Consider the following 21,753-nt stretch of genomic DNA (forward strand, 5'->3'; position numbering starts at 1 on the left):
CAGGCCTGTGGACAGGGTTCACTGAAGGTGGACATATTGGGGCATATTGGGACAAGATCGGTGTTTTCTTAGTATTAGTATTCGGGGGGGGACACGACCACCCCAACAGAATGTTGGTTACCCTGGAGGAAGGCCTGCTCGTAGGGGTCGGTGATGCTGACGAGGTCCCCCCCCTGGTTGACGCAGTCGGCCCGGGACTCGGCCCAGGGCCTCATGGACAGGTAGTTGAACAGGTAGCAGTAGTCGTTGAAGGGGTCGGGGGTCCAGAAACCACACTTCTGGTTCCAGCCTAGACAGACAAAGCAATGGGGTTCACGGACAGGTGCTGGAGGTTAGACTGGGGAGTGGTGACGAGAGAGAGAGAGCGAGAGAGAGCGGAAAAGAGCATCAGAGAGCAAGCTTTTGAGACTAACCCCTTCCCTACATTTCTCCGCCATTGAGAATTGTCACATTTCATTCAACTGTGGTTGACAGGCAAGATGGATGCCCTGCACCATTCTGGGAAGTTATTGACTGATGTGAGCATGAAGCGTTCTAAAGTCAGAAAGGACAAGTAAAGAGCCAGGCGCAGTCAACTCAAAAATTCTCATAGCTAATTTCACGCAACCCAAGCCGGTGTAAGGCTATTTCAAACTCAAATTAAAGCCCTAAAATCGTATCTACAGCACCTTTAACAGGACTATGAAACATCGTCTGATAACTATTTTTTTTTACGTGTGTGTGTGTGCGTGCGTGTGTGTTTGTGCGTGCATGTGTGTGTGCATGCGTGTGTGTGTGTGTGTGTGTGTGTGTGTGTGTGTGTGTGTGTGTGCGTGCGTGTGTACCTGGTCTAGAGGTCGGAGGCTGGGGTGGTCCCTGTCCTTTGGCTGTGGAGGAATCAAAATAAAATCAGACACGTACTAATAATTGAATTCAGAAGGAGATGTGTGAGTGCACCGCACGTTTTTTGCAGACAAACTCCTTGGCGGAGGAGCAGAAGTCATCGCTGAGTGTTCCCGGCTCGGGGTGGTTCATCCCTCGGACCTGGACACAGTCCTCGTTGTTCTGCCAGTTGTCTGGTTGGTCCGGCCCCCATAAAAGGAAATCCTGACACACGCAAAGGATCACTGTACCATCGATGTGTTTTGAAATGAAGCACAGTTCAAGAGGCTTAAAAAGATATGCTAACGTATACAAACACGTAGACGTGGAGGGCTACAGGACCCTTTTCTAACACGTTTGCAGAACGACCATGAATTGAAACATTTCTAGAGCTTTAAAAGAGTTGTATATTGTTGATGACTTACAGCCGGTGTACCATCCGAGTACACAAAGAGGTTCTCCACGTTGATGTCGTTCAGGCCCAGCCAGGCCTCTCCTGGCAGGTGGGCTGCACACAGGAAAGAGTGGATTTACTCGTTATACGTTGACTTACTCATTTATATAAAACATGTAATGATAGATTCCTTCAATGACGTGTCCATTAGGTGTATAGTCGTGTCGTTTAGTTGTTGTGTAGTCATGTTTTGTGCACGATAACAACACAAATAATGTACAGTGGGCTGAGTTTGAGGCAACAAACTACATACTTCTACTCCAGTAAGTAATATTGACAAGTTCTTAAAGGAAAAGAAAATCCTAAAACCGATGTAAAGTGAATGGCCAACATAGTAGTGCTATTGACTGAGCGTGGTCCAAGCTAAACATGTTTTAAACGCAGGATATGATGTCGATATGTCCTGTGGGTGCCCTGTATGGTCTGCTGGTTCTCCCCTAGAGGCTCTGGAAGCGTCTCCTGACCTGTGAGGAAGCTGAGCTCCGCCTGGTCGTGGAGGCTGGCCAGGTGTCCTGACTGACTGGCGCAGTAGGACTCCGCCTCCTGCCAATGGAAGGTGTGCTCCGTGTCAAAGTGGTAGCAGAAGTCTTTGTACAGCAGGTAGCCAGGGTCGCAGCTGAAACCTGGAAGGGGGGAGGGAGAAGGTCAGAAAGCTTTTTCGACTAGTTCTATCTTTCATAATCATCGTCAACAACACCGTCGTCATTATCATCAACGTCATCCTCATCACCATTATCTGCAACATTATCGTCATTCGTCATTATCATCGTCATTATCATCAGCAACATCTTAATCATCTTCATTATCATCCTCATTCACAAACATCATCATTATCATTATCATCACTATCACTTTATCACTTATTGATTCCCCTCTTCATCATCGTCAACCTTATCTTCATCAATGGTATCCTCATCAACATCATCATCACCATCTTGATTAACATTCTCATCAACAACATAACTCCCATCACTAATGTAAAAAACAGCACAACATTCTCATCAATGACCCAGTAAACAAACACATGAACGTGGGTGACCTGGTGGCTGCGTGGGCTTCACGTTCTGCCCCCCGGTCATCTCACACATGTAGGCCAGGGTCTTGAAGCAGGTGGTGGTCTCCCACACCCCTGCGTAGTTCCCTGGTGAGGAGAGCCACAGCAACAGCCCAGTGAACAAACCAACCTCCATACCGACGTCCCCTCCTCTGTCCTCCAGCGCCACAGCATGCGTTCCTACCTGTGAAGATCTGCCCACAGTCCCAGACTTTGTCCGTGTTCCGGGGCGAACCGGGCCCCCAGTTGGTGAGGGTGAGGGGGCTGCGGTCCACCCAGGCCCAGGTTCCGTCCGTCTCCTTGTCTGGTACCACACAAAGCACAACGGGAACATGAGCACAAGAAGAGACTCAACAGAACGGTTCAGGAGGCCAGCTCTGTGGTGGGACGCCCCATCGACCAGGTAGAGGAGGGGGGGGTGGGAGGAGAGTGATGGGGAAGCTGTCCTCCCTGATGGGGAATACACCCCTCCTGGTGTATGACCCTCTGACCGCACTGGGCAGCTCCTTCAGGGACAGGCCGCTCAACCCGCGGGGTGTGAGGCCAACACTCATTCACTCTTGTGAAACATCAATGTACACTGAACAGATATCAATATATGAGTTCCCTATGTGCAATCATGTCAATGATGAGACATTGCCAACCTGTTTGCTTATTTATCGTATCTTCTTTTCATTCTAGCTCACTTTTTTTAACTCTGCAATTTTAACCGCTGTGGGCTTGATAAAGGATGATCTTCTAATGTTATGGTGTATACCATCCTTATCGATTATAATTTCAATGTGCAATTAGTGGTTGTTCCATCTAAAGTATTGAATTCAGTACCTGATAGGCCGATCCAGAGGTCAGGAATATCTATGTGATGAAGGTCAGGGAGGAAGCCATTGATGAAGTACTGCTCCTCCTGGCTACACACATTGGGTCATACACAACACACAGACTATAATGAGATCAGGGTGTCTCTTGGATTTACACAAGAATGACAAATTACTCTTTATTAAGGGATCGATTGATTGATGAATTGAATTGATGAATTTATTGAAAATAAAATAAAATGACATTAAATACACTAACATTAACATTGAATGTAATCAATTCAATTCAATGTTATGAAATGTTTTAACATGAATACAATTCAAATAAATGAAATCAAACCAATCGTGCAAATTCAGTGTATCAATTGAGTCGCCACACTGGATGCAGCGTCTAACACCGTTCCATAAATTCAAACCCATCATTCTCAACCCGCTGGCGGCTCTGTGATATACGTTTCAGCACTGCTCAAAACCTCAAATCCCCTGCCACCCGTTATACTAATCACAGAACAACACCTAAAGTCCCCCTGTTACCTGTTGATGATGACCAGGTGTGCTGAAAGGTCCGTGCACCTGGTCTGGGCCTCGTGCCAGGTGGTCAACAGGGCGGTGTTACTGACCAGCCAGTAACAACTTCCTGCAAAGCTCTGCCAGCCAGCCGGGCAGATGGCTGGAGGGACCGGAGCACAGAGCCACAGGGTGAATACTTCTTTATCTCTTTGGGGGGACATTGAACCCAGAACCCAGAACCTTTATGGGTTTGGATCCCAGAACCCTTCCGGGTTCTGGGACCCAAACCCATAAAGGTTCTGGGACTCGTATTCCGAAACGCTTATTCGGAAACACGAACGACACACAAAAAAGCCGACTTACTGTTGAGTGCTCTCTTGCACATGTACGGCCGTTCATATCGGCACACATGGGCTCTCCACTCTCCAAACCTAGAGCCCTTAATCAGCGCGCCGCACGTGCCGGCCTGCAGGTCACTGATGATGGAGGGAAGGCACCATTCAATACAATACTACGTCTCACGATTATTGTCCCATGCACATGAATATAACAACAAGCATCATTGATCATGTGTGATGATTGCAAAAACAATATGCTCCCTATGTTACACTGCGGAAGATCATTTTAATTTCGGCTGATTGAGTTGTTCACACAGCATTGTTAAAGATGAAAGTAACTAACATCTGATTGTTGTTGGTAGCTGCGGATAATATTTACGAAGGATGTGGTGATGCAGGTGAAGCAGTGGTTTCTAACCAACCACCACCAAAGTGGTGAGCAATGACCCCCCCCCCCCCCCCCCCCTGTCATGGTTTACCCCTGGTTTAAGGCCCAATCCCATTTCTACCCCTTACCCCTTCCCCTTACCCCTTCAAAACAAGGGGGAGGGGGAAGGGGAAGGGGAAGGGGTAAGGGGTAGAAGAGGGATTGGGCTTAAAGTTAGTTAAAGGGGTCCCATGTGGCAGCATGCCGTTGTGTGTGGGGCCCTCACATGGGGGAGGGCTGTTCCGGGGCCCAGTTCGTCCAGGTGGACGGGGAAGCATCCGACCAGGAGAATGCAACGTTGCCCACTTCAACTTGACAGGAGAGTTTGTTGCATTTCTGGAACAACAAAACACACATGTTCATATCTCTGGACACAACAATTTGGGCGTGACCAATATTGAAAACGGCATCACTTTTTAATAAGGGCATATAAGCTTAACCATAATTATTTTGTAATGTATGGTAATTGTAAAGGATAGATGGACTGCATTTATATAGCGCTTTCATAACAAGTGGCCACTCGATATAAGTGCCTTACAATATTGCCTAACGTTCACCTATTCACACACGTCGGTGTCAACCATGCAAGGCGACAGCTCATGGGGGGCAGTCAGGGTCGGGTGTCTTGCTCAAGGATGATGTTAACCATGGCGAGGCAAGACGTGCAGCTCAATACAGCCGGGCTAGTAAGATCTCAGCACTACTTCAACTTAAGAAGCCAATAAATCAGTATTAATCCTTAACTAACAGTTAACTTATGATCTAGTTATCATTTACTAATGGTGGTTTACAAATGCTGTTCATGTAAACTAATGAAATGTTGGTTTTAAAGTCATTTTGTTTCAAGCGTGATTTTCATTAATTACAATTCATTAATCAATCATAATTAATTTAAGTACAATCCAAAAAATGACATGAACCCATGTGTGATTCATTAAGTAGATCTGCTCATGCTCCTCACCAGTGTAGAGAAGCCGAGCCAGAGATCCATGGGGGAGAGGCCCAGAATCCCCGAGACAAACTCCTCTTCCTGGGTGGAGCTGAGGGACAACAGGTCGCCCCCCTCCTTCAGGCAGTCGTGGCGCGCGGCCAGCCAGCTCTTGGTGGTCTCTGACTTGAGCTTGTAGCAGTAGGACCCGAAGTCAGTCCACCCGTTGGCCACGTCGCACTGGACGGGAGGGTTGGCTGAGAGGGGGGAAGTGGACCAAACACTTAGCCGTAGAAGAACTTTACATGAGCACTTTAACCAAGCCTATTGAATGAACAAGTGAAAGAGCGAGAATTAAAGTTTACATTTAGGGCATTAAGCAGACACTTATCCAAAGTGACTTACAATAAGCACATTTGTCAAAAGAAAGAGAAACAACAATATATAGCTGTCTGTACAGTAATGATGTTCATAGTAACAAGTACCAAGCGCTTGGTAAACTCATTCCCCGTATACAACAGATAGCTAGGATATGATGCTAGATGATATCAAGTACTATTTTTTAAGTGCCAGGACGTACAACATACAATAAGTGTGTACAGTAAGTGCCAGAGTGCGTACATAAAGTGCCAGATCGAGCAAGCGATTGAGTGAAAGAGTAGATTGATGATGTTTTTCTTTTTACATTTGATTTGATGTATTTAGAAAACAAAGGTAAGTGATTGTATGATATAAGCGTTGCAAAGTCCCAGAAGATAATAGCAACAGTGTCCTTAATTTCAATGTGGTCCTCGATGTTACAATATAGCAGACAGAAATAATAAGAACATGTATTATAACACAGAAAATACCTTAACAACAGTGATTAGAAAGATACGATTTCTCAAAGAATAGAAGTGATTACCTTCTAAAATATAAAGTTGACCTTTGTCGTCGAAAAATTTCGACCTGCCTATCACTGATAGTGATGTGACAGACTGAATAAAAGACTGATATGGCGATGAAGTGAATAATTTAATCTATGAATGAATATATCTTAGAACAGGAATACTTCAATGTCCGCACAGAAAACCTAGGAATAAACCTTGGATGTGGGACTCACGGTTTGTGACCTTGCAGATGTATTTCATAGCAGTGTCGCATCGTTCGTCGGTCCACAGACCCAGACTGGCCCCTAACACCTGGCCGCAGTCCTGCCCCGGTTCCTTGCCCCAGTTGTCAGGCTGGCCCGGGACCCAGTATCTGGAGAGGGGAGGGGAGGGGGAGAGGGGGGAGGAGAGGGGGAGGTGAGGAGAGAAGAGGAGTGGGGGGAAGAGAGGGGAAGGGAGAGAGAGAAGAGGGGGGAGAGGATAAGAGAGAGGCGGGAGAGGAGAGGGAGGAGGGGGGGAGAGGGAAGAAGAGGGGAGAGAGGGGGGAGAGGACAGGGAGGAGGGGAGGAGAGGACAGGGGGGAGAGGAGAGAAGGAGAGAGGAGAACAAGGAGAGGACAGAAGAGGAGACGACAGGGGAGGAGAGGGAAAGGGGTAATGAGCTCCATGCACATGTTCTTCAGCTGTCCCTCCCCCTCAGCCCGGACGGTGTTAGGTAATGATCCCAGCTCAACATACACCAGGCTCTCTATGAAGGGGCTCCCGTCCGTCCAATCCCACTGGCCCTCCATCACGCGGTCGTTGAGGCCGATCCAGTAGCTATTGCCGTCCAGCTGGGATCTCACCCATTGCTAGAATAAGGTCAAGCAGCATCCCATATTATTTGTGTACCTTGCAATTTCAATCCTCTCCTTGAGACTAATGCCTTTTGTAACAAAGCCCCTGACAATTAAACATACTTTTAAACGTACAATATATCATTCATCATTGTTATTTATTCGGTACGTAAATCTTTTTTTAATACAATTATATTTCAAGTTATTTTCTGAGCAGAATAAAAAAAAATCGAATTTGCATGTGTGTGTGTGTGTGTGTGTGTGTGTGTGTGTGTGTGTGTGTGTGTGTGTGTGTGTGCGCGCGCGCGCGTACCCTCTCCTGATAGGTCTGGATGCTCATCAGATCCCCGCCCAGAGTCAAGCAGGACGCGTGGGCTTCGTTCCATGACTTGGGCTCCACAGAGAAGTAGTAGCACCTCCCTTGGTAGGGCCTCCAGCCCGGCTCACACTGGCTGAAGACTGCCACAACACCACCCATGAACATTACACCACCATACACCAATACATACACACGACCTTATTAAAAATGCCTGTTTACTTTTTGAACTCATCAAAAAATAATGTTTTGTTGCAGTTGGATTTTTACTCTTCTTTGCTTGTTTACATTTTAATTTAGCTTTTTTATCATGTAATTCATAACACATTGTTATTACTGCTTTTCTTCGGTGAGCCCTTCGTAAAATTGGTTTGAAAAGGTTCGATGTAGTATTACTTATATTATCCAGTGCCATTCGTGCTGCCGAGGTCAACACTTTTGTTCTAATCGACTCTCAGTCGAGGACTGTAAAACAGTATAGATGCTTGTGTGCACCTTTAAGGTTGGTCGTTTAACAATGAAGTTGTCATTCATTAAATCTATATATTCATCATAAACATGCAGCATTATGGTTCTTAAAATCCAAAACGTCCACACCTTTAAGATGAGGAACCTTTAGCGGTAATGTTTGACTTTAACAACGTGACAGGAAGATCACATGTTTTGGGCATTTTTAATGACTTTACAGGAGTCAAAGATCAGCAGGAGAGATTCTTAACTATTCCTTAATTCCAATCTCAATCATAACAATTCATTATTCCATGCGAATAAACTTAGCAGAAAAGCTAGAAATCGATATTTACCGTAAAAAAAATTGTAGAGAAAAAACCATGATGGAATAGATACAATAAATGGTTAAACTTTCCCCCTAAATTACATGCCAATAACCTTTCTGTCCATTTCAACTTTTGAGATTAAAATGGAGTTCTGAACAGTTTTCCTTTTTACACTCCTAATAATACATTTTGTTAATCTTGTTATAATCTCTAGTAGATAAATATCTAAAATTGTATCTAATCTAGATGCTTTAAAATGAAAGCTTTCAGTCCCTGTAGTTAATGCAATATAGATATCTATTGTAAAAGTATGAAACATTTTTGGGCAAATAACACTATCAACAAACTCAGTAGATCGTTCTTTAAAAAAACAATGTATTTAACACCAACTGATTATATAAATGCATATCTCAAATTATACAGAAACAGATTACACTTGTGCACAACATTATGAATGCACATAAAACAAATCTAAAAATCCCTTTAAAACACTTGCACATACATTAGTTTTGTCCAACTGTACCTGAGCCTGTGTGCAGTCTGTTCGGGGCAGGTACTATCTACGACATCATATCAAATTAAAACATTTCAAAATAAAAGTCTTACCACAAGCAAGCAAGGCATAAAGGGAAAGGATTCTCAGCAGCATTCTTCAGGTTCACCCAACAGGGTGATGCGTTCTTGTCGGTTGGGCTCTTACAGCCTCTCCCCACACATCCCACAAGATGCGTCTTTTTGGAAGTGTTCACGAACAGTCACTTGGCCTGGTGTACTACGAGCTGCTAATTGACCAGCGTTATGAGTATCCAGTCCTTTCGACACTGGTTTTCTAACCTCCCTCTTTCCCAGAGTCCAAAGACTGACTGCTGTAAATACGGGAGAGGCCACCTGACTGCTGACTGAAGGACTGGATCCATCCTTTAAGGGATGCTAGGAGTGTCAGAAGATACAACAATTTTATGACCATAACATTGGTAAATGATGGCCATTACAAGGTCAAAGAAAAGCTGCAAAACAAGGTATAGACAAAATTACAAATGGCGTTATACAATTTGATTTGAATTTGAAACTGATTGAAAATATCAAACGGAACTTGATTTGAAGTGCATTCAAATACTTGCTTGGCTCCACATATACTTCCGAAAGGAGTAATGTTTGCTATATAGAGAAACTTATTACTAATACAAAAATATATATATTCTTATCTTGGCAAATACAATTTTCATTATCAAAAGTAAACTTCAGACAATCAAAACTCAAAGTCCAGAAAAAGATGTCTAATAACATAAATAAATGCTACGGTGAAGTGGTACTTTAACATAATGACACAAGAGGAAAGATTAGAAAGGGTAATCACATGTATCTGAAATCTATTACTATGGTCTGAATTCAGCATTTTAAATGGCCATCTACATTGAACATAAACAGTTTATTTATTTTCCTCCATATTTATTTTCCATTAGCTCCTGAAAAACAGTTCAAGGGCTCAAACAGTTTTATTTAAAGTTGCAAGTAAAAAAAATGAACTCCCAAGGGAGAAAAGACTTCTCTTATTCAATGCTTACATTTATTAGAACCAATGACATCAAATAGGTTAACGTAATAAGACTCAAGCAATCCAAAAGGAGGAATGGGAATAACAAATAGGTAGAACAGCAAACCTTTTACACTTATTTTAAACAAATTGGCAAGTAGATACACCATGCTACCACCATCAAAAAATACCTCAGAATGTCAGTATAACTCAAAATAACCCCATTCAGTCAGGCTGTATCAAAAAACGGATCATCCAAAATGCCTGAAACATAGTCCAAAAGTCTTCCAACAAATAGTAAAAAAAAAAAAAGGAAATACATAATCAATTGAAAAACAATTGAATCAAATCCCACAAAAGAACAAACTTGCCATGTACTATAGATCAGTGCCTAGCTACGGCTAACCCAGTGTATCAAATCAAACGCCACAAAAGATACACCCCATTCATCCTACAAAAAACATATATATTTATATATATATACGCGTGTCTATATATATATATAATATATATTAAAATATACTTGTATCTTTAGGCAGAGAGACACCTCAATTCTTTTTTTTGAATGTCATCACTTACATGACTAAAGGGTTACGAACAGACCTGCTATCGTCAAGCTACCTGACACAGAAAACAAATCAAGGTTTAGGATTCCCTGACAACTCGGATTGACCTCTGCAGATTGTTTTATTGAGCCCTGCAGCTAGCAACGCACCCCGGGGACGATTGTTGCCAGGACAAGTAGCGGCCCTTGTGATGTGGGCGGCCCTGTCGAAAAGAGCACAAAGAAAGAGATCCACCCCCCCTGATCCAAAATGGCCGACCGTCCCTCGTTTTGCAAGATATTTCGAATACGTAAACAACTGCACAAAATACAAAATTAACTGAAATCGGTTGTTCCTGCGTGTTGGTGACGTTCTCGCCAGCATGAGCCTCCGTCGATGATCCGAGCGGGAGGGTTATAAGTGCAATCTCTAGAAAGGGGTCAAACGAAAGGTTAAAGAGATAGTTTTGTACTCTTCTGACAGGCTTATAGTTGGTCCAGGAAGCAACGCTTAATGTCTGTGAACGTTTTCCCTTATTAAAAGAACAAAACAACACTTACTGGCAAGAGGTCAAACCAAGGAAGCAGAAGGTAACACAATAAACACATCACTGAACGGGGGGGGGGGGGGGCGGTCGCGAGCGGGCGGGGAAAGACCCAGGAGGGGAAGTCCTTCTCAAAAGAGGAAGGCTTCAGACATGGCTTCAGATTGATAACGCATTCATAAAACACAATATAGACACCGCAGATCCCTAAAGATACGCTGCAAAGGAATCCTCCTCAGGACTCAAGTCTTTGCCGTCTGCGGGAGCGAAAGAAATGTCATAAGTTTGTGTGCAAAGTGTTTTTTTCGGTGAGGAAACCCTAAGATAAACCCAAACCAAAGGGATGGCGATGCGGACATTGACTCGGAGTCAATGGGAGTGTGGGGGTCTTGGTGTGATCGAGCGCTGTGGCCGTCGGGTTCCATGGGATATGGAGTTTTACCCGGCCCGCTATCACATGCAGTTGACCACGTTGCTGGAGCCCAGGCCCACGTCTCGGATCTGGCTGATGTGGGAGAGGCAGACGGCCACGCCAGCCCCCGCACGGCAGTGGGACACCGAGCCCACCAGCTCCCACCTGCAGGGGGGGGGGGGGGAGGGAGTGATGAGGAGGAGGGGGACGTAGTGTGAATAACGAGGAGGAAGAGGAGGAGATGGGAAAGACCTATTGGATAACTTTCTGAGCACAATGGATTGGACACAGCTGAAGAGTTAGATTGCGTTCTTCCTAAAACACATTACAATATTTTTTAAACTCTGTGTTTTAAATGTGATGGTGTCTCTCTGCCTAAAGAAATTTGCAAACACTTTCTCGTCGTTCATTTGAGCATCACTGTTCAATTATCAATCTGGTTCAACAGTTTGAAAGTCTGAGAGTATCTAAGGAATCAACCCATCCCCCCCATGGCACAAAATCAACTATAAGAGGAGAGAGCAACAAATGAGCAAACATTTACGCAAGAAAACCACATCCAAGGGATGGCTGCGATAAAACAATTGACATAGCGCAGGTCACAGAGTAACACAAAGAAATGAATAAAAACGTGGCCCTAACCCAAGACGCTGAACCATCCCCCGGACAACTCACCGGTTCATGCGCGGCTCGAAGGCCTCCACCGTGTTCAGGTAGATGTTGCCGTTGTGCCCGCCCACGGCGAACACCCGGCCCATCACCGTGGAGACGCCGACCCCGCCCCGCGGCGTGGTCAGCTCCGACACGTACTCCCAGTCGTTGGAGCGCGGGTCAAACCGCTCGACCGAGCTCAGAGGGGAGTTGTCATCGAAGCCGCCTGCCGCAAGAAAATATCGGGGGATAAAAAAGGGTTCAATGCTTTGACAACAACGAGGAGGCTCAGCGGGACCACTGTTGGTCTTAATCAGATGTTTTATAGACGCATCAACGTAGTGAATAGATAAATTCGTAGGCAAGTGGCACTGACTCTTTGATTAATAACAATTACACAAAAGAGATAACCCCCACCGGTATTCTGTCAGCGCTATAGTATCTAGTGTGTAACACTACCTAACTTTGTTTTTTGTTAAATGACTAGATGTGAATCGACTGGAGCATCAAACAGACTAGCATAGAATGATTATGACCAGATAGGAACTATAATAATCATCATCAGGCTAGAGCACTGAAGGAGTTATTTGTAGGCGTTAGAGGATTTGAAGACTTCCAGAACCAATAGCAATACAGCTAAACTAATCTATCACTAAAAAGATTCAAAATGCATAATCATCAAATCCAAGCAGCACCATAAAGAAATAGTGCATTGTCGGTGTTTAACATTTAATCAGTAACTTAAGTGCATTACAAAACATAAAGTTGTCCCTTTGTAGTTCAAAATAAGATGAACCTACAGGGTGATTACAGGGGAAGGTGTGAGGAGGCATGTGACCCAGCTGGGTCCAGGGATCAGTGTCCGGTTGAGAGAACTTAAAGACCAATGAAAACACAGATCCCTCCCCATGAACTCACTGACCGCCAACCTCAGACCAACCATCATAAAATCAACAATTCCAACCGTGCAATAAACACACATACGCCTGCGGATATACACAGTGTATTGCGTGAGAATACATAGTGAAAACTGTTTCACTATGCAGTTTGTAATGTGAACCCCCTTTTCACAAAAACTTGTGTGTAAATATTGTTAACGAATTACCTCTGCTCAAAGCAGGTTTCTGGATGGAGTGAGATGTCTTAGAAATGCCATAACCGTTCGTCAGTTGTTACTGATTAAAATGCTCTGTGTAATATCTGCTCCGACTGCAAGCCTGCCTCTACGTCAGCCAACTCTGATACCAGACTGATCCCGCCTCATGTCTGACCCATCAGGGCATCCTTTCCTCTTATTGGTTCAGGGAATCCATCTTGCCTGTCAATCACACGTGAAACGCAACAGCTCTCAATGGTGGAGAAACACACTTTTTCAGATTGTTTACTTTCAAAATCTCACAATTTTCCATTGTCTCCCTTCAAAACTCACAATCGTCGACACCCTTAACACTATGCATCATAAAGTCATTTCAACCTATGGGAACCAACAGGAAGTAGGTGGTGCACGGTGGGGGGGGGTCTCTCACCGACGACATACAGACACCCGTTGAGCTTGCTGACGCCGTTGCCGGCCCTCCGCTGGCCCATCTCCGTCACCTCCGTCCACTTGTTGAGGTGGGGGTCGAAGCGCTCCACGCTGGACAGGGACGCCACCCCGTCGTTGCCCCCCACTGCGTACACGTGGCTCTGCCAATCACACGCGCGGGGTAGAGTTCAAGGGGGTTGTTGATTGGTGAATAGGAAACATGAGGACCAATCAGTGGTGCCCCTGGGTTTGGGGGCTATGAAACACTGGCTCGGTCACACAGGGGGTCGAAGGATTGAAGTGTGTGTGTTTGACAGTCAAGAGAGTGAATTTGACCGTATTTATTGTATCAGAAATTGTGTAATGCAATTTTTTCATTATAATTTATGCCAGTGTTGATGTATGATAGCTTTTGAGATGCAGTTCTGCTGTCTTGACCTAACTCTCTTGCTAAAGAGTAGCTACATCTCAAGAGACACAAAGAATGTAAGGTAAAATGTAAAACAATGCATCATAGAACAAATGATGTCTGCTTAGTGGAAAGTAATGTAAGGTACCATCCTACAGAGGGCGCTGTAGTCTATTAGCCTGTAGTCATGTCGCATCAACTATGTTCTGCTGGCCATGTTCATTTGCAAATAACACATCGGTAGACCCGCAGAGCCTGAGCCTCAAGGTCCAACCCAAACATGAAGCCACACAAAAGATAACGCAGTATTTACAGAATCCCAGTATTTACAGTATCGCCGACCATATCCGCTCGGCACTCCTTATATCTATCTATAGCATCGTCACGGTGAGGCCCAGGGCCGATTCCCGGCCCCTCCTGCCCATCCTTACCCCCAGGGCCACGGAGCCGACCCCGCCGCGGGGCGTGTTCATGGGGGCCACGGCGCTCCAGCGGTCGCTCTCGATGTCGTAGCGCTCCACGTCGTTGAAGCACGAGTTGTCGTCCAGGCCTCCGATGGCGTAGATCGGACCGCCCAGCGCCGCCAGCGCGATGCCCCGCCTACAACGCAGGATGACACGCGCGTCATTAGGCCGGAGGAAGCCGGCAGATGTACATATCGATGATGGGTCCATTTACATATAAGGGTTATAACTTATAATCAATCAATGTCGAGGTTTCAATAGTAAGTAACCATTTATTAATACACAGAGGATTCAGTGAAGTTTGGATGCTATGCAATATAAACGTGTCTTTCTGTGAATTCTAATATAAGGCTAATATTTCATCACCTCAAAAATAATGCCTAAAAACTGCTTTATTGCTAAAAATAAGTGAATTAAAGCGAACATTGTGCTTCAAACCATGCCATGTGCATCCACAACAAACCCATCTCCAGTGGGTAAAACGCTGATGTAGGAACATGAGGAAAGGCCTCTGGTGTCAGCATACCTCTTGGTGTTCATGGAGGCCATCATCATCCACTTGTTGGTGAGGGGGTCAAACATCTCCATGTTGCCCAGGTGCTCACTGCCGTCGTGACCTCCCACGGCGTACACCTTCCCTGGGGGAGCACAGTGTTACTAGGCAGTCCCACACCCAACCCTCCATGCACCTGACAGGGCTGTCTCTTTACACACGCTTCTGGAAGGAGTAGGAGGAGGAAGATTTTGCTAAGGGGCCTGCAGATAGACTGCGGTCAAAGAGTTGGACCCACTCGCCCTTTTTTAACTGGGAGTCAAATACACCAATCACTAGGGATGCACGATTATGTAACAATAGTGAATCCTGATTATCTTTGACCAAGATTGTGATTGCAATTATTCATTATGATGAACAGAAAATCTATTCTCTAAATATTATTGGGGGAGTCCTACTGTGTATGAAAAACAATAAAGTTGTAGCAATTGCTGAGTTGGCAGTGGCACGGTTTGGAACTTAAATTACAAACGTGTATACCAAATTAGATGCATTCATGTTTTTTACACACCTTCTTTTGTAATGAATTGCAAACTTTCACGATTAGTTAATTCAAGAGTTTAAAATCACTATTTTGATTTATACGCAATAAATTGTGCAGCCCTGTTGTATCGATCTAATTCACGCTTTGTGTACATAATTGTGGCGGCCGATAACTACTTGAAGTGGTACGACTCTGCTCCAACGCTCGCTTAAAGGACGACCTCCTGAACGAGGGAGTCCACAAAGAACCAGGTCCTCTCCGGGGCGCTCACCTCCGACAGAGATGACTCCAACGTGGCGTCTTCGGCTGTTCATCTCGGGCCCGAAGAACCAGCTGTTCTTGGTGATGGAGTAGCACTCGATGCTGCGGAACGGGTCTCCAGAGCCGCCGCGGCCGCCCACGCAGAACAGGACGCCTGGGGGGGGGGGGGGGGGGGAGGCAGACAGAGTGGGTGAGGCCGGCCTGGTGGTCCGCCTGTTTGACACACAAAACGTTTCAGCACACGCTGGAAACAGCCTCTCTCCAGTAGGTTCATTGATGCCACAAAATCGAGTTGAGCCACAGCTTAAAATATTGGGAAAATATCTAGCTTGCTTACATATCTTTCTCAATCATTAGCAGCGTACCGGTACTCAAAAGTGAGGCATGAAGCGTAGCCGGACAATTATCGATTAATAAATCACCACAAATGTATTAATTGGCAATCTTCCAAATCTGAACACAACATAGTTGCTTGTTTTATATTCTAGAAACTAAACTGGACTCTTTTCCGACGGCTTTGTCCACCGCGCTCGGGCTGCGAACAGCAGCCCACGGGTGCTCCCGGCGGGGCCCACCTGCCGTGTGCTTCCTGGGCGTGGTGCGGACCGAGTACTCAAAGTCGGGCACCACCTTGTTGCTGAGGTGGAGGTGGTAGTTCCTGGCCTCGTCCAGCAGGTCCCGGCAGCTCAGGTTCCCTTTGATCATCTCCTCCTTGGCCACCGTCCCCGTCAGGAAGTCCACGGGGAGCAGCGGCAGGCGCACCTGGGGGGGGGGCGGCCCCGGCAGACACACCGGTATCATTGGGGTCTGGAACTAAACGTTGTGGAGCTAATAATGCGTTATTAGCACGACTGTTTACAACTGGGATCAAACCAAGATGGAGCGCCAGCTCTCTCTTGGTCACACTCGCGTAACTTAAATCAATGCATACTTTTTTTATCGTCGCAAAGTCAAGCACATTCGGACACCAGCACTAACACACACACATCTAAAACAAACACACACACAAACACACAAGGATGCGTCCATTCAAATCAGGCTCCAACACACACACACACACACACCTCTCTAGACCAGCATCACTACCACAAATACACACACACACACCACAATGAACACACCCCATCGTCCCCCACAATACAACCCCCCCCCCCCCCAATCAGAACCATAGACTCACACACACACCACTCGACAACACTAACACAAACACACCCCACAATCTACACACACAACTGCACCCCAACCACATCACCAAAACACACAAACTCTTACCCCTCTCCACCACACAGACCCCCACCACCCCTAGACCACCAACACTAACACACACACAGATCAACTGCCAGCCCACATCACCAAAACACCACCTGCACACACACACACACACACACAAATAGACACCAGCCCTAGACCACCAACCCGCACACCTCAATCAGCTGCCACCCAATCCGCACCACCAAAACCCCCCTCCAACACACACACACACACACACACACACACAGCCCCCCCCCCCCCCCCCCACCTGAGACAGGATCTGGTCCAGCCAGGCCTCGTGGTGCTGGGGGTTGGCGGCCAGCCACTTGACGGCGGCGCTGTACACCTGCGCCTCGGCGTGGATGTTGAGCTCGCCCGACGACAGCAGCGTGCGCAGGTGCTGCGGCGACACGCACGGGAAGTCCTCGCACTCCACCACGGCGCAGAAGTGCTCGCAGGCGTAGCGGTCCGCCATGTCCATCAGGTCCACGCGGTTGTGGCTCTCGGCGAAGGTGCGCACCGCCAGGCAGTTGGTGGGGTGGAAGTGGGCCTTCATGTACTCACAGCAGGCCCGCGCCACCAGCTCCACCTGGTGGGCAGGAGGGGGGGAGGCAGGAGGGGGTGAGGCAGGAGGGGGGAGGGTTAGACGGGGGGGAGAGGGTCAAGACTCACTTGTTTCAGAGTTCACCTCGACTCTGCATCCTTCCTCCTTCCTCACCGCCCATCACCCCTTCCTACTCCTGCCTTACTCTCCTAAAAATGATGCACTTATTGTATGTTCTACGTCCTGGGTCTTCAATGTTTCACTAAACAACCTGTAGCATCTTATCCTAGCTATATTTGTTGCAACGGGTTAACCTGGCAATTGTGCTCAGCGCTTGTTCTCTATGAACATCCTCAGTGCATCTGCGGCTGTAGATTGTCGTCGTTTCTCTTTCTTCTGACAACTGTACCTAATGGATGTTGCTTTGGATAACAGAGTCTGCCAAGTGCCCTGAATGTAAATGTTAATGGGCGGATGCGCGTCATTAAGGAGGGAGGTGGTGGTTGGAGTGGGCGGGCTGGAGGACGCCGACGGGGTGGGCTCGGGGCTGTGGGGTTGGCGGTGCGCTTGGCGGCGGGGCCCACACGGGCAGCTGGGCTTTGGCACGCCACCCGGTGGAAATCAGCCGACCCCATCATAATGGGTCAATGGGGGTATTAGATGGGTCAATGGGGGTATTAGATGGGTCAATGGGGGCATTAAAGGAGTGTACTATGCATGGCTGGTGTTGGACGGGAATGGCCCGCCTGGTTCTCTCTGGGCACATCCAAAGTCCAATTCCTGGCTACGCTTCCACTGCGGACATTTGGGAAATTGACCCCGGGACCTTTCTTTTCCTCTGGGAATCGAATTCGACTGTGGAACCGGGGTCACTACCAGGGACAGGCTTACTGCACTAGCTTGTTGAGCCACCAAGCGGCCACAGAGGTCGATCTTGTAATACATGCCCTTTTCCTATGATGCTTAAAGCTTTAACAGAGGTAGATTGGATGGCCGCCTTTAAGACACAACGTGCAGTATATTGTGTTGATTGCTGTAGTGTGTGTGGTCATTTTGAATAAAAAGTTCAGCAATGTAACTGCTTCGGGATAAATTATTCACGCTAAGAATCATATTTTTCGGGCTAGAGGTTTCCTAGTAGAATTTAAAGCATTTGTTCTGTGAGAGTCTCATTCATACCCGAGCGAAATTTGTTTAACGAATCGATTATCGAATCGATAGCTTCAAAAAAGAGGTGAAAATCTCATCGATCTCACACCGAGCTCCACAGCCTCCCCGTTGAGATGTCCCTGATCCCCGAGCGGCGTTACCTGGAGGATGCAGGCGGCGTACAGCAGCGGCTGGACGTTGTCCACGGTCAGGATGAGCCGGGACGAGTAGGCAAAGTGCACCAGGTCGTGGATGGCGTCCCCGTCAAAGTCCTTGATCTCGATCAGCTCCTGCTTGGCCTCCGCCATCTCCGACAGGAACATGGCCCTGGAGGGGGGGGGGGGGGAGGGGGGGGGGGGGGGGGCACAGCGCACGGAAAGTAGGTCAGTGCTTCACTCAGGCCCAGAGGGGACGGTCTGCTGCCAGAAGCGCGTGGTGAAGGAAAAGAGGAAAATAAGTCAATGTATTCATTTAAAAAGATGTAGATTTAATCTAATCTAATTAAACACTATAAATGAGAAAGTCAGATGGATTACAGAAATTGCAGATAAACCATTGGTGGGTCGAACTAAAGTTATGATTTATTTGTTACATGGCCTGTAAACTGGAGGGGAATTAGTTGTTTTTCAGCACAGCATAATACATTATATATGCCATGTAGCGGACGCTTTTATAGTATCTGAAAATACCTTGAGTGTGTACATTATTAACCACATCAAACCGTGGCAGCCGAAGCCCTAACGCCCGCTGTGATAATGAATAAAACAGAAGCAGTCTCTCCCTTGATAAGGTATATGGCCTTGGCTTTGTCCCAGACAGCCTTGGACCAGCCATTTGGTTCGAAACAAATGGAGGATTGCTGGAAATAACACCTTGTTATCAGTGGGAGAGTCACTGGCCTGTCCCCACACCAAGAATTATGAATACAGAGAGACACTAAAGTACACAAACATTCTACAGAGTCTAACAAAAAGGGGAATGGAGGTCCTGGACAAACGGAGGAGCGAACCGACCTGAAGTAGGGGATGACGCAGGCCAGGACCAGCTTGTGGCATGGTATCAGCCTGCTGCCCACCTTCACACAGGGAAGGACGGGGGACGATAGGCAAGACGTGAGCAGTTGTTAGTGCATTATCGAGCTCAGCATTTAGTTTAGCTATGGCAGCACAATAATAACATTGCAGCAACCATTTTTCAATCGCAAGATGATTTGAAGAATGTTTAAAAAATGAATTGGTAGAAAATAAGCCATAAGAAATCTAAAAATGTACGGATATTCCTATAACAACATGTCCAATATTTGATGGTTTGCCACATAGAGGCATGCTTGATATCCCCAACAAGTGAAAAAATATGATTGGTATATACTTCATACTATCTCCGTCGTGATCAATGATTTAGATCTCAACGAACACAGAGAAGATCCGTTAAATAACCAAAACACCCCCCGCCCCTCAACAGGACAGTGAACACACGCCTAGGTCCGGTCCCTTTGCAAACCGGATCCCCAAAGCCCCCCTCTCGTCACCTTCAGCGTGACGTCACAGAGCTCCCCGACTTCGTAGAAGTGGCGCAGGGAGTTGTGGAAGTCCTTCCAGGCCTCGTGGGCCTCGAACACGAAGGAGCCGTCCGCATCACACTCCGCCTTCAGGGCCTTGGAGCCGGGCCGCTTCTCCTTGGGCTTGGGCTGCTTGGGCTGCTTGGCGTGCTCCGGCACCACGTCGCCCGGCGCCATCGGTCTACAGGAGCATGTACCTGGGATGGGGGGGGGGGGGGGCAGTCGATCCGGTCAATCCTTGTGCTGACATTTGCAGCTGCAATGTCCCGGGCGTGAATGACAGACCGAACCTCCTTGTGTTTTTTTTGCCACGGACACTGAACCCCCAGTCAGGCCAGCACACAGGTGCAAAGGAGGCCACACACGTAGATGCAAAGAGAACACACACACACAGACAAAGCTCTAAAGTAAATAACTCGAAACACAGTAAAGTGCTGGGGGTAGTTTACCAGCTTTACAAGTTTGGCCAGCCTTGCAGCCGGCACCCACCTCTTTAGTGTCACTTCTCTTTTTCACCCTTCAGCGGTCCATGTTAAATAAATAACAGCCAGGTGGATTTTACGCCCACTGTCTAAAAGCGCTACCGAAGATCCACAGAATACACTACCTTCTCTTTTCCGATACAGTGGTGGTGGGATACGTCTTCTGCAATAGATTGGAGCGTTTCTGAAGAACCACGGCACAGGCAGCAGATGGCTAATGAGCTCCCCCCCCCCGCCTACCCACATCTAACAGATGAGGATGACGCTGTGCGCTCACTGCCAGCGATGCCCCTCAATAGACTGAGTGTTCCCACCCCTCATCATTAGTCCACTCAGCTATACTGGGTAACTGACGGATAGCTCTGTGAAACACACGGGTGGAAGTTAGATTTCAAGCACCTGGAAATAGTATTTCACGATGTACAATTATAGTCTAAATCTATTTGGACAGAGAAATCATGAAAACACCCAAAATATATATTAAAGGGCAATATTAGAAGTTTAGTGAACGGGGTAGGAACACCCGTGTATCAGTATAGTCAAAAACAGACCGTGAACAATGCTGTCGAACATGATCTTGCTTGCTAATCTGTTTGCTTCTGTGCTATGTATTATAAACACCTAGACGCTGAAGCTGAGATGAACATGGGAGACACGGCAAACAACGTCATCGTTTATTATTTCAGCCACCAATCTAACAACATCAATGCCTTTTCAACAGACACGAATTCCTGTCCCATGGTTGTATTGGTCAGTTTGTGTTGTGTTTTATTAGAGGTGGTTTATCATCAGAGCAGGCAATAATCAACACAATTACATTAACCTCTGTGATAACATGATACAAGATAAATGGAAGGGTTATAAAAAGCATTGTTATATACACACACTCGAGTCCAAAGTGATACAAGTTAGACAAACCACAAGATTGTTGTATAATATGATACATAATATACAACAATCACAATATTAGATTTAGAAAAATAGACTGATATTATAGCATATTTAAAGTCTGATACAGTACTATCAAATACCATATCTATCCTGGTCCAATAGCATTGCAAATCACTTATTGCAATATATTCATAATTCTTCCAGGCTTATAATGCCTAGCTTATCTACGTTATATTAGTAATTTCAGTTTAAACCAACCACACCCTTTGAGTTGACGTCCAGGCTATTTGAATGAAGGCTGGTGTTATGGTGA

The 21,753-nt window shown here is 46.3% G+C and overlaps 2 protein-coding genes across 4 annotated transcripts in view; both read right to left on the bottom strand.

Annotated features, from left to right (window-relative positions):
• LOC132447401 (macrophage mannose receptor 1) overlaps window positions 1-9,581 on the bottom strand; it is a 40,113-nt gene extending 30,532 nt beyond the window's left edge. The window contains exons 1-16 of the mRNA XM_060038115.1: window positions 8,790-9,581; window positions 7,405-7,550; window positions 6,994-7,106; window positions 6,490-6,629; window positions 5,421-5,644; window positions 4,686-4,795; window positions 4,058-4,170; window positions 3,719-3,854; window positions 3,195-3,277; window positions 2,554-2,673; window positions 2,355-2,456; window positions 1,780-1,938; window positions 1,287-1,369; window positions 942-1,086; window positions 825-866; window positions 122-289 (exon numbers count right to left, since the gene is read on the bottom strand). Coding sequence (XP_059894098.1) covers window positions 122-289; window positions 825-866; window positions 942-1,086; window positions 1,287-1,369; window positions 1,780-1,938; window positions 2,355-2,456; window positions 2,554-2,673; window positions 3,195-3,277; window positions 3,719-3,854; window positions 4,058-4,170; window positions 4,686-4,795; window positions 5,421-5,644; window positions 6,490-6,629; window positions 6,994-7,106; window positions 7,405-7,550; window positions 8,790-8,832 — 1,927 coding nt within the window. The 5' untranslated portion in view covers window positions 8,833-9,581. The remainder of the gene's footprint in view (window positions 1-121; window positions 290-824; window positions 867-941; window positions 1,087-1,286; window positions 1,370-1,779; window positions 1,939-2,354; window positions 2,457-2,553; window positions 2,674-3,194; window positions 3,278-3,718; window positions 3,855-4,057; window positions 4,171-4,685; window positions 4,796-5,420; window positions 5,645-6,489; window positions 6,630-6,993; window positions 7,107-7,404; window positions 7,551-8,789) is intronic.
• A 147-nt stretch (window positions 9,582-9,728) lies between these two features.
• On the bottom strand, window positions 9,729-20,779 carry klhl8 (kelch-like family member 8). 3 transcript variants are annotated; one of them, XM_060038196.1, is made up of 12 exons: window positions 20,675-20,777; window positions 20,038-20,264; window positions 19,523-19,584; window positions 18,671-18,836; window positions 17,085-17,405; window positions 16,141-16,327; window positions 15,576-15,719; window positions 14,794-14,905; window positions 14,235-14,403; window positions 13,396-13,555; window positions 11,894-12,095; window positions 9,729-11,383 (listed from the first exon to the last, which is right to left on the bottom strand). In XM_060038196.1, the coding sequence occupies exons 2-12, from the start codon at window positions 20,242-20,244 to the stop codon at window positions 11,260-11,262; spliced, it is 1,854 nt and encodes a 617-aa protein (XP_059894179.1). In that variant the 5' UTR covers window positions 20,245-20,264; window positions 20,675-20,777; the 3' UTR covers window positions 9,729-11,259. The 3 variants fall into 3 exon arrangements, 2 of the variants coding, with proteins under 2 accessions (XP_059894179.1, XP_059894180.1); XR_009523077.1 differs by lacking the exons at window positions 9,729-11,383; window positions 11,894-12,095 and adding exons at window positions 12,113-12,932; window positions 12,968-13,187 and having other exon boundaries at window positions 20,675-20,779; XM_060038197.1 differs by lacking the exons at window positions 9,729-11,383; window positions 11,894-12,095 and adding an exon at window positions 12,113-13,187 and having other exon boundaries at window positions 20,675-20,779.
• Window positions 20,780-21,753: the final 974 nt, after the last annotated feature.

This window comes from Gadus macrocephalus, chromosome 19 (genome assembly GCF_031168955.1).
Source record: "Gadus macrocephalus chromosome 19, ASM3116895v1".
Taxonomy (NCBI): Eukaryota; Metazoa; Chordata; class Actinopteri; order Gadiformes; family Gadidae; genus Gadus; species Gadus macrocephalus.

What these genes read in the sequence shown, in the direction of transcription:
- klhl8 (XM_060038196.1), bottom strand. Translation starts at nt 20,244, where the DNA reads ATGGCGCCGGGCGACGTGGTGCCGGAGCACGCCAAGCAGCCCAAGCAG. An exon ending in GCCCAGGAAGCACACGGCAG is followed by an intron (nt 15,720 to 16,140) that starts GTGGGCCCCGCC and finishes CCCCCCCCCCAG; the next exon opens with GCGTCCTGTTCTGCGTGGGC. An exon ending in TTCGAGCCGCGCATGAACCG is followed by an intron (nt 11,384 to 11,893) that starts GTGAGTTGTCCG and finishes CCCCCCCTGCAG; the next exon opens with GTGGGAGCTGGTGGGCTCGG.